Here is a 12138-nt window from a genome sequence, read left to right as displayed (position 1 = left end):
ATTGGGTGACGTCCACGTGTAGTTTTGAATCCCACCACATACCACTTTGAAGCTATGCCATTTGTCAAGTGGTTCAAACAGTCAGTCAGTCACGGGAAGGATCGCAAGTAATATCATCTGTTGCCCACCTTCACCTGGGCTACACCACGCTCACTGCTCACTTGCACTGCCTACGTCTGTCTCGTGACCACTTCTGTTCTTAGTGTAGGACTACTTCTGAGACCATCGAACATTTCCTGCTCCACTGCCCACACTTCCACGCCCACCACACTGCACCACGCTCACGGCTTTCCACTCTGGCCATCACAACATTTAACCTACCCACCCTCCTGGCGGCCTCAAGGGTCCATGTCCACCCCTCATGGCAACCTGCTGTCCTTTGCCTTACCTGTGCCTTCTTGTAGAAGACCGGTGTCGCAGTAAAAAGGGTCCCGGAAGTGTCTTGCTCATCTGCGCATGCGTGGGTGGCCTATGCACATAAGGCTCGAGTTGCCGTCGCTTCTCGTCTCCCCTCATGTCCCTCACTTTTTTGTTACCCTTTTGCCAATTCCATGGGCATTAAATCAAGAGTTTGCAGAGTTTGGGAGGGGGTTTGACCATCTCTCGACTTTACAAAGAACTCCTAATTTTTATTCCTCCATTTTTCTACTCCTTTAAAACACTCCATATCTCTTAAAAATCCTCACTGATTCCACTAAGTGACAACTGTTCGAACTGGGGGAATCATCATGCTTGAGATGGAAATATTTATTTATTTGTGATATTAATGACCTGTTTATATGCCAATCATTTGAATTTTTAATAAACATTTTATTTGACTGTATATACGACGAAAGAATTTGGAAAATACATGTATTTATCCCTATACATGATGGTGCAGTATGACATGTTGCTCATGACTAGAGCTGGGCAGGATCCAACTTTTTATGTACTCACAAATTCGATTACTTGGTCTGGCAGATCCGTGGAATCCGAATCCGGATCCGAGTACTTGAGCACGGGGTGGTGCGGCGCTGGATTTGCCTGAGAGCGGGATCCGACTGGCTGCCCTCTGACAAATCCAAGCAGCGCGGTACTCGTCTAGCTGCTTGGATTCGTCTCCCTGCGTGGTAATCGTTTAGCCTCGGTGGTACTTGAGTCCCACAGTGGGATCCGAGTACTTGCCTTCAGACGAATCCCGACCTTTGATAGGCTATTGACGAGACTAATAATTTCTGGAAAACAATTAACAAGCAGTTTAATAGAGGAAGGATGGTAGATTTATTACAATTTATTTTGCTCTGCACAATGACATAATTCTATGGCCATATGGCTATGAAGACGACTGTTGCATTCTTCCTGTCTCTGTGGTGTCAAGGCTTCAACTGAAACTCCACCCTTTTTTTTTTTTTTTTTTTTTTTTTAAGATTCATTCAGGAGTACAAATGGAAGTAACAACACTATTTATAAGACTCCCGAAACGGGCCTTTGTGTTTAAACGGCCCGTATCTAAAGACTATGAGGTGTCAGTTGTATTATGACATTCATCTACAGCTAGACTAAGCTAAGTTATTCTAGCGAGGCGGCGGAAATGTTTTTACAACTTGATGCAGCGTGTCACTGTGATTGTCCATTAGACTGTTCAACATGTCGATTGCTTCATCCTTTGCTGTGTGAAGTCTTGGGTCAGCTGGAATCCTCTGGAGTGCTTGGCGAAGGCCGATGGTACTCTCGCATTGCAATATCCAGTGTAGAAGCGGCTCCTCTTGTATCTCGTCACAGTATTGGCAGGGGTGGAGTGCTGGAGCAGGACGCGGAAGTTGCCAACTTCATATATACCCGAGCCGAAGACAATGAAGATTGACTCTGAGGGATCTTGGCATGTTCTTTGGGGCTTGAAGTGGTAGTTCGCTGGTGACTCCTTGGTACCACCTGCACGACCGTGATCCCTCTTGAGCGTGGGTCTTGTTCTTGTTCACTGTGATTGTTCGTTCTCGTCGTTGAGCTGTTTTTTTAAGACCAGAGAGCGATGGTTTAACGGGTACAGTGACAGTACCGAAGGTGGCTGCTGACTTAGCTGCGTTATCAGCGAGCTCATTTCCATGGATTCCGACGTGACTCGGAATCCAATTGATGTGGACTGTTTTCCCCTGTTCCTGGAGTGCGTGGATGTTCCCAAGGATTGATGTGGTCAGTTGGATGTTGTCCTTGATGTTTGGTTGCTGGAGACAGTCTATGGCGCTCTTGGAGTCTGTGTGGATGGCAATGATGGCCCCGGCCATCATTTTTTTTTCATGTTTATGTGTGATTTTCATTATATTTTTGTATGTTCATGCCTGGATTTTCATCGCAGACTGAGACTATTACTGCATCTGATTATGAAATGTGTGTCTGTGATGTGTTTTCATTGCTGCTGATATCCCAGCCAGTGTATGGTGTATGGTAATGTATGTCATTGTGTTCCATTGAATACTTATTGAGTGTTTTTCAGTGTGTTTTTTGAGTGAGCCCTGGGTGTAGTCATTTCCATTTTGCTTCAGAGTGTAACTATGACGCCTTACTTTATTGCTGTTTTTACCTTTTTTTAATTTTTTATGTTGCTACGCTGTGGTAAGCTTTATTCTTGCACCATGTCTTCTCACGATGATAACACTACTACTACCACAGTTGCTACTGTCACTACTATGACTACTACTTTTACTACAACTACTACTACTACTTCTACCCTTACTACATCTACTACTACAACTACTACTACTACTACTGCTAATGCCCCTCCTGTTCCTTCTACATTGTTTCAAAGCCCTGTGCTTGCTCCAAGTTTTAAACTCTTACACCATGACCCTTCAATCCAGAAGTTTGGAGGTGATGACATCTCTCAGTATTCTCCTTTACAATTCTTGCAACAATGTGAAGACAGTATTCGCAACTCTAACATCACTTCAGGTGTTGATAAATTTCTTTTGTGCATTCCCAGTTACAGCCAGGATCTATTGCTGCTGATTTAATGTCGGCTTCTGCTTTCAATCCTAAAACCCTGAACTATGATTATAATGCTTTCAGAGCAAATTTCTTACAAGCATTTGGTATGCCCCAACAGCCAGATTCATTCCAGTGGGTCTTTGACGGAGCAGACACGATGACTAATAATTTTGGTGTCCTCAATTGCTTAAGAGTTTTTCCTCGCTCTGTTGAATTAGCTTCTGCTGCTGTTGATTCACTTAAAGCTTCAAATTGGATTACAAATGGTAAAATGGTAAAATTTTGTGTTTAATTATTTGTGTGATTTCTTTTATGTACAATGATGATTTTTTTTGTTATATGATGATGATTATGTCAAAAATATTTTGACATATAATCATCATCATATAACAAAAAAAAAAATCATCATTGTACATAAAAGAAATCACACAAATAATTAAACACAAAATGCAAATCACTGGCATTAGAACTACATATGTAGCTATTCATCACACAAAAATTATCTATAAGGAGTTCGCTCTGGAACACAGGTTGTACGAGGACGAAGAAGGTAAGGAAGTAGATGAAGACACAGAGCTAGATGAGACAGGTGGAAGAGGTAAGGGTGAAGGCATAGCAACACAAACATCACTCTTTTTAAGTCTGTCTGCATGGACAACTTCTGACGTCTGAGCAGAAGGATAAAAAAATTTAAATTTATTTCCTGTTAATTTTTCTTGGATTAAAAAGGGACCTGAAAATTTAGTGTTTAATTTTGACTGTCGTTCAGGTGCAGATTTAAATACTACATCATTAATGTCAAAGGGGACAGGAGTAGCTTTTGCATGTTGATGTTGAGTCATTTGAGTATGTGACAACTGGAGTGTACTATGCACTTTATCATGAATAATTTGCATAGCTCGTGCTTGGTTTTGAACATAGTCATCAACAGAATATACTGGAATACGCGGTTGCTCTAACATGTCAAAGGGGAAACGTTTATCATGTCCAAATACAATAGAATGTGGAGTTTTACCAATAGATGAATTGATAGTGGCATTTATACAAGCATTCACATGAGGGAGCCAATCTTGCCAAGATTCATGAAATTTACCCACTAAATGTCTCAAAATGGTAAGAATCTTATGATTAGTTCTCTCTACCAATCCATTGGAAGCAGGATGGTAGGCAGTGATGAAAGTTTGAGTAATGTGAAATTGTTGACAAATTTTCTGAAGCACTTCATTTTTTAATTCTGCACCATTATCACTAAGCAACACAGAAGGAGTAGTGTAAGGGCAAATAAAATGAGAAACAAAAGCATGTGCAACGCTAGAAGCAGATTTCTTAGGGAAAGGAATGAGTACTGTGTATCGGCTGAAATGATCTACGCATGCTAGAACATACACAGAGCCTTGTGTGCTACGAGGGAGTTGTAACAAATTAATCGCTACTGTCTCAAACGGACATGCGGGAGTAGGATACTCTTGAATAGGAGCAGTCTTGGTATTTCTGTTGTTGAGAGCACAATCAACACACTGAGAAACATGATTAGTGATGTCTCGTGACATATTTGGCCAAAAATACTTAGTATGTGCCATTGCAATGGACTTGTCACGACCAGGATGACCTGCATGAGAGAGATCATGAATAAGAGACAGTACTGTAGGAATCAAACTATCTGGAATGACAAGTTGAGTCACTAGTTGATCATCAATCATTACTTTACGTAGCAAGATGTCATCTTGTAAGCTAAATTCAGACAAGGGAACAGGCAATTTTGGCAAAACAGAGTGATCATCAAACTGTAAACACTGGATGACTTTAGACAAGGTAGGATCACTTTTCTGAGCACTGGCTAATTCAGCAAGGGAAAAATTTGACACTTGAGTAATTGAAGTAACTGCAACATTGCGGGACAACGCGTCCACTACTAAATTAGCGCGACCCGGCAGGTATTTGATGTCAGGATTAAATTCTTCAATGGTGAGGAACCATCTAGCTAGACGGCCAGATATATTTTTGCCTTTGAAAAGTTGTGTGACGGCAACATGGTCAGTATACACAGTAATTGGATAACCGTAAATGATGTCACGGAAGTGTTTAAGAGACCAAACTAACGCGAGAGCTTCTAGATTTGTCACTGAGTAACATGATTCACAAGCATTAAGTACGCAACTCGTGAAAGCAATAACTTGGGGACGACTATCCGGAACTTGTTGCATCAGGACAGAACCAATACCTTGAGAAGATGCATCTGAACAAATCACAAAAGGCAAAGAGTAGTCAGGAAATGATAACAGTGGAGCTTGTGTAAGAGCTGATTTAAGAACAGTGAAGCTGTAGTCATGAGTTGCATCCCAATGAAAGGGCACATCTTTCTTCAAAAGACGCGTTAGTGGAGACGTAATAGTGGCAAAATTCTTAATGAACGAACGATAATATCCTGCTAATCCCAAGAAAGATCGGACATTATTAGTCGTGGTTGGGATAGGAAAGTCTTGAACAGCTTTGACTTTAGCGTTCGTAGTGTGAATACCATGGCGATCCACCACATGGCCAAGAAATTCAATGCAAGAATGCAAGAATTGACATTTTGTGATGTTAAGCTTAAGACCAGCTTCTATGAATTTCTGTAACACTAGGGCAAGTTTGTGAAAGTGACTGTCTAAATCTTTGGAGACTAAAATTAAATCATCAAGATAGACAAACATCCCATTGCCAATAAGACCTTGGAAGAGTGAATTTACTAGTCTTTGGCAGGTTAGTGAAGAGTTACGAAGACCCATGGGGCAACGAAGCCACTCAAAATGACCTTTTGGCATAGAAAATGCAGTAATGGGTATGCCATTAGGAGACAATGGAATTTGCCCAAATCCACTTTTCAAATCAAGTGTTGTAAATACTGTATTGTCCTTACCGATGGACTGTAAAATGTCGCTAAGTACTGGCAAGGAATAATGGTCAGGAACTGTGACTTGGTTAACTTTCCTAAAGTCAATGACTGCACGGTAAGAACCATCTTTCTTTAGCACAAGGAAGAGAGGCGAGTTCCATGGAGAGTACAACTCTTGAATAATACCTTCGTCAAGCATGCCTTGCACTAATTTTTGAGCTATTTGTCGCTGAGAATGAGGCAAGCGATAAGACGGAACATGGATAGGGCACGTGTTAGACTGAAGGTCAATATGATGTTGTATACTTCAGTTATTGGAACTGTCGTCTCCTCTCCAGCTCTCCCATCCCTTGCTCAACCATTCAAGCCTCATGAACTCTCCTCAGCCTTAGCTACATTAAAACTCGGTAAGGTGCCAGGCCTTGATAAAGTCCCATACGACTTCATCCGCCACCTCACCCCCCCCCTACGTGCCTGCCTCCTTCAACTATACAACAGCAACTGGCAATCGGGGCAGTTCCCATCCACCTGGAAACAAGCCATCCTCATCCCCATCCACAAGCCTGGAAAGGACCCTACACTCCCTTCAGCATACAGGCCCATCAGCCTCCTCTCCTGCATCGGGAAGCTGCTGGAGAGGTTAGTCAACACCCACCTGACCTGGTGGTTAGAAGCTAACAACAAGCTAGCAGAGGAGCAATGTGGCTTCCACCCTCACCGGAGTACCCTGGATGTGCTGGGGCAAATTGAGTATCACATCTGTGACACCGCCAGCCATTCAAGCCTCATGAACTCTCCTCAGCCTTAGCTACATTAAAACCCGGTAAGGCGCCAGGCCTTGATAAAGTCCCATACGACTTCATCCGCCACCTCACCCCACCCCTACGTGCCTGCCTCCTTCAACTATACAACAACAACTGGCAATCGGGGCAGTTCCCATCCACCTGGAAACCAGCCATCCTCATCCCCATCCACAAGCCTGGAAAGGACCCTACACTCCCTTCAGCATACAGGCCCATCAGCCTCCTCTCCTGCATCGGGAAGCTGCTGGAGAGGTTAGTCAACACCCACCTGACCTGGTGGTTAGAAGCTAAAAACAAGCTAGCAGAGGAGCAATGTGGCTTCCACCCTCACCGGAGTACCCTGGATGTGCTGGGGCAAATTGAGTATCACATCTGTGACACTTACCGCCAGCGTCAAGTCATAACGGCCCTCTTCCTTGACCTGGAGGGAGCATTTGATTCGGCACCACATGAGGGCATCCTATACAAGCTGGCACTCATGGGCATCACTGGCACCACCCTTGCCTGGGTGTGCGAACACTGGCTGGGATATCACCTTCCAGTGGGTGGGTGCCTTCCCACAGCGGCATCCGGGGGAATGAGGTTGTTGTTGTTTTCGGGCTTCGACAATCCCATTGTTCCTATGAGCCCTGGTGGAGGCCTGTGAGGTGATCACAGGCGGGGTAGTTGTCCACACTTCTTCAGGAAGACGCAGGTGAGGCGGAGAACAGCAGCTTGGTGTGAGGGGTGGGCGCCCGCTGCCGCCAGCAGGGTGGGCAGGTCAAAGGTAGACACACCCAAGGCAGCAAGGTAATCACGGAGCACAACACGGTGGGAGTGGTAGCGGGGGCAGTATAAGAGGAAGTGTTCATTGGTTTCCTCGACGGTCCTGCACCAGGAAGATAGGTGAGTTCCACCACCTCATTGCCCTCCAGGACACGGAAGCCGTCCCGGACCTCCTCAAGGGTGGTGTCTTCCACCAGGGGCCCCACCTTGGCGTAGTGGTAAGTACTGCTGTCCCGGTCTGCTCTACGGCAGGTAACAGGCCACTCACCTAGGGTGAAGGAGGACAGCTGGAGCATGGGGATCTTGGGGAGGTTGTGGGCCCATACCGCCACTACCAGGGACGAGCCATTCCCTAGGGATCAGGTCTCCTCCTTGAGGATGTATTTCCCGAAGCCAGAGTCGTGGAGGACACGGGAAACCTTGGCTGGGTTGGCGAAGAGACGCCCCCCCCTTCCATACCTCGCAACAGGAACGAGGCCTTGACGTACTCGTCCGGGGCTTGGGGGTGATCCTGGGCAGTACAGCAACGGGACCTTTCTGGGCTGTCATCAGGGGGCGTGTCAGGCTGGCCCCGCTTCCCCGGAGAGATGGAGTCCCGCATGTCTACGTCCGCTTCCATCGCGGGAACTCTCCGTGTCAAGTCTTCTTCTCCTGTGTTGGCTCAAGAGAGTAACCGTCTCACACCGGGACACAAGGGAAGGCAGAGCAGCTCAAGCAGCGGGCGAACCGGCGAGCTATTGCCTTGTGCAGGAGAGCGGCACCCCACCCAAGATTGATACGTGGCGTGGCCGGAAGTTGTGTTACTGTTCTCCCAGGTGGCAGGTGATTGGTAGGCCGGGAATGAGGTGGTTGTTGTTGTTGTTGTTGTTGTTGTTTTCGGGCTTCGACGATCCCACAGATCCTATGAGCCCTGGTGGCGGCCTGTGAGGTGATCACAGGCGGGGTAGTTGTCCACACTTCTTCAGGAAGACGCAGGTGAGGCGGATAACCGCAGCTTGGTGTGAGGAGTAGACGCCTGCCGCCGCCAGCAGGGTGGGCAGGTCAAAGGTAGACACACCCAAGGCAGCAAGGTGATCACGAAGCACAACACGGTGGGAGTGGAAGCGGGGGCAGTGTAAGAGGAAGTGTTCGATGGTTTCCTCGACCGTCCTGCACCAGGGGCAGTAGGGGTCCGGTGATAGACCAAGGCGATGCAGGTGTGCTGTGAGTCTTGTGTGGCCCAGACGGAGGCGGGTGAGTGCTACATCTAGGATGCGGGACTGTTTCCTGACCCAAGGCTGTGGAGATGAGTCGCTACGGTAAAGGCCCATAGAGGTGACTCGGAGTGCGTTGTTGAGTGAAGAGTCCCAGGATGAGTGGCAGAGGCGAGATAAGAGCCGTTTGGCAGAATGAAGCTGGAGGGGTAGGGGGGTAATGTTTACATGGGTTAAGGCCATCTTGGCAGCAGCATCCACCACCTCATTCCCCGGATGCCGCTGTGGGAAGGCACCCACTGGAAGGTGATATCCCAGCCAGTGTTCAGGAGATGGAGGAAGGTGTTCTGGATGGAGTGGACGAGGGTTGTGGCGGAGGATGGCTGCCGGGACAGGAGGAGAGAGAGAGATGAGCGGGAGTCGGTGTAAATTACCACCATGGACTTCGGGTGAGAGGTGCGGAGGTAGATGAGGGCCTGGAGAAGGGCAAAGAGCTCCGTGGTAAGGACATCTGTGTACTCAGGAAGCCTCCATGTCTTACAGATAGCTGTACTGGCGTCATATATAGCTGCTGCCGAGGAGGGCAGGGAAGCATCTCTGGAGCCGTCCGTGTAGATCTTGAGGTGGTGGTGATAAATGGACCGGTCCAGCTGTTGGAAGTGGGCTGCTGCTAATCCACTCACAGATGGTTTGGGAGGAAGCCCAGGAACGTGGAGAGCAAAATTATGGGTGACGTCCAGCCATGAAGGAAAAGGTGAGTAGGGATTGACAGGCTGTGGAGGTGGTGGTGGTAAGTGGAGAATGGTTAGGCTGAGCAGGGCACGCACTATTAGTGGCTGACGGGCAGCGGGGAGCCATACAGGAGCTTGCTGATCCACCCCTGAGTTGGAGTGGAGGGTAGAGAGGGGGTGGGAGGCAGGCAGGCCCAGTATCCTGTAGTATTGTTGGCACAAGGTCATCCGTCTGTGGGTGGACAGTGGAGGAATACCACTCTCTGCTTGTAGAGAAACAACTGGGGAGGAACTCATGGCCCCCATAGAGATCCTCAAGGCAGCGTTTTGAATGGGGTCAAGCTTGAGAAGGTTGGAGTAGGCAGCTGACCCATAGAAGCAGCTGGCATACTGCATTTTGGCCCTGATGGTGGTCTTATAGTAGTGGAGGAGCAGGTCACGACTGGCTCCCCAGCGGATGCCAGCTATTCGCTTCATCACATCGAGGCGTTTGTTGCAGGAGGTGCGGAGGTAACTGATGTGATTTACCCAGGAGAGGCGAGGGCCATCCAGCCGCAGTCCGAGGAGGGTGTGTGAGGTTGAGTATGGAACAGCCTCCCCACTTAAGTTGACGGTAGGTGGAGTTGGAAGCTTTTTCATGGTAAAACACATGAGAGAGCTCTTTGAGGCACTGACTTGTAGCCCCCAGGTTGTCATCCATGCACCCCAGGCAGTGGCAGCCTCCTGCAGGTGGTCCTGGGCCTCGGAGAGTGTGGGTGCTCGACTGATGATGGTAATGTCATCAGCATAGAGAAGGTGAGAGTGGGTAGGAACCTGTAGGTCAGAGAGAAGAACATTGAACAGAAGGGGGCTAAGAATGGATCCCTGAGGTACGCCACGATGAATTCCTTGGGAAGGTGACAGTGATGCACCAACAGCCACTTGGAATGAGTGACCGGTGAGGAAGTCGCGCACCCAGGCAAGGGTGGTGCCAGTGATGCCCATGAGTGCCAGCTTGTATAGGATGCCCTCATGTGGTGCAGAATCAAATGCTCCCTCCAGGTCAAGGAAGAGGGCCATCATGACTTGACGCTGGCGGTAAGTGTCACAGATGTGATACTCAATTTGCCCCAGCACATCCAGGGTACTCCGGTGAGGGCGGAAGCCACATTGCTCCTCTGCTAGCTTGTTGTTAGCTTCTAACCACCAGGTGAGGCGGGTGTTGACTAACCTCTCCAGCAGCTTCCCAATGCAGGAGAGGAGGCTGATGGGCCTGTATGCTGAAGGGAGTGTAGGGTCCTTTCCAGGCTTGTGGATGGGGATGAGGATGGCGGGTTTCCAGGTGGATGGGAACTGCCCGATTGCCAGCTGCTGTTGTATAGTTGAAGGAGGCAGGCACGTAGGGGTGGGGTGAGGTGGCGGATGAAGTCGTATGGGACTTTATCAAGGCCTGGCGCCTTACCGGGTTTTAATGTAGCTAAGGCTGAGGAGAGTTCATGAGGCTTGAATGGTTGAGCAAGGGATGGGAGAGCTGGAGAGGAGACGGCAGTTTCAATAACTGAAGTAAGGGTTGGAGGCGGACGAAGAGGAGGAGGTAAACCAATCTTGAGGTGGAAGTGTTCTGACAAGATTTTTGCTTTTTCAGGGTCAGCGAGTGGGGTAGAATCATCATCAGAAAATGGGATGTTCTGAGATACGAACTTGCCCTCCATGGAGCGGAGAAAGGACATGGTACTCTTGGGAGAGGAGCGGAAGGAGAGTGGAGCAGTGCAGGTCCCATGCATTTCGCTTTGCCTTGAGGATGGTCTTGGCACAGATGGCGTCCAGGCGGCGGTAAGCACGGCCAGCCTGGATAGTGGGGGTCCTACGCCACTGATTCCAAGCCTGGCGACGGTCCTGTACTGCCTGCGCACAGGCTGCATCCCACCAGGGCTTCCCAGGGCGGCGTGGATGACGACGGGTGATGAGTGGGAAGGCAGCTGTGCCAGCCTCGGACAGCACCCCAGCAATGGTTGTTGCGGCTTCATCCAGGGGAAGATGTTGGGTGTCCAGTGAGGAGGAAGCACAGCCACGTACTGGGGCCAGCCAGAAGAATTGAGCCTCCAGCGAGGCATGCAGCCAGGTTGGGGCTGTGGGGAGACTTGTGGGAGGGAGGCGAGGAGAGGGAGGTGGTCGCTGCCCATGTAAGGTCCAGTGCAGAAGGTGGAGTCCTTGAAGGTAGGGTCTCCAAGGAACAGGTCGAGCACCGAGGCGGCACCAGTATGGGGATGAAACCTGGTCGCTAGTCCGGGAGGGCTGAGGAGGGAGACATGTTTTAGATCTAACAAGGCTTGGAAGAGAGCATTGCCAGATGTGTTGTGGTGGTGAGGTGACAGGTCAGGCTCCCAACATGTATGATGGGCGTTAAAGTCCCCCATTATAAGCACTGGAGGCTGCAGGGCGGAGAAGTAGTGCATAAACTCTCGGTGGCCAGCTGTACCCCAGGATTGTAGCAGGCTGCCACCGTGAGCCAGCCACCACCAAGTCCAACCCTGGCGCAACAACCTCCAGACGCCCATCTTGAGACTGAGGGATAGGAGAGGCGATGAGACGAGGGAGTCATGGATGGCGAGAAGGACACCTCCTCCACGTCCTTGACCACGATCTTTGCGGATGATGTTGTATCCCGGAAAGGAGAGAAAGATGAGGGGAAGCCAGGTCTCACATATGCCGACCACAGATGGGAGGGTGTCACCTAAATGGGTTTCTAGTTCCTGCGTTTTGCGGAGAAGGGATCGGGCGTTCCACAACATAAAGGAGAGGGCCATTATGGGAAGAAGGTAGTCAGGATT

The 12138-nt window shown here is 48.8% G+C and overlaps 2 protein-coding genes across 2 annotated transcripts in view; one reads left to right on the top strand and one right to left on the bottom strand.

The window, feature by feature from the left end:
* Positions 1-1113, top strand: part of LOC123498422 (E3 ubiquitin-protein ligase UHRF1-like) — a 70961-nt gene extending 69848 nt beyond the window's left edge. Inside the window, exons 3-4 of the mRNA XM_045245528.1 lie at positions 204-390; positions 961-1113. Of these exons, the coding sequence (XP_045101463.1) occupies positions 204-390; positions 961-1113 (340 nt within the window). The remainder of the gene's footprint in view (positions 1-203; positions 391-960) is intronic.
* Positions 1114-8336: 7223 nt separating this feature from the next.
* Positions 8337-12114, bottom strand: LOC123498421. The gene is made up of 3 exons (XM_045245527.1): positions 10770-12114; positions 8894-10587; positions 8337-8798 (listed from the first exon to the last, which is right to left on the bottom strand). The coding sequence occupies exons 1-3, from the start codon at positions 12112-12114 to the stop codon at positions 8337-8339; spliced, it is 3501 nt and encodes a 1166-aa protein (XP_045101462.1).
* Between the last annotated feature and the right edge of the window lie 24 nt (positions 12115-12138).

This window comes from Portunus trituberculatus, chromosome 48 (assembly GCF_017591435.1).
Source record: "Portunus trituberculatus isolate SZX2019 chromosome 48, ASM1759143v1, whole genome shotgun sequence".
Taxonomy (NCBI): domain Eukaryota; kingdom Metazoa; phylum Arthropoda; class Malacostraca; order Decapoda; family Portunidae; genus Portunus; species Portunus trituberculatus.
Note: the sequence above shows the minus strand (reverse complement) of the source record. Positions and strands in the feature narration are given on the sequence as shown.

Excerpts from the sequence above, each read along its gene's own strand:
- LOC123498421 (XM_045245527.1), bottom strand. The coding sequence starts at position 12,114 with ATGGCCCTCTCCTTTATGTTGTGGAACGCCCGATCCCTTCTCCGCAAA. Across the intron at positions 10,588-10,769 it reads CTTAGCTACATTAAAACCCG|CATACAGGCCCATCAGCCTC; the intron begins GTAAGGCGCCAG and ends CACTCCCTTCAG. Across the intron at positions 8,799-8,893 it reads GGGATATCACCTTCCAGTGG|CTTCATTCTGCCAAACGGCT; the intron begins GTGCCTTCCCAC and ends CTACCCCTCCAG.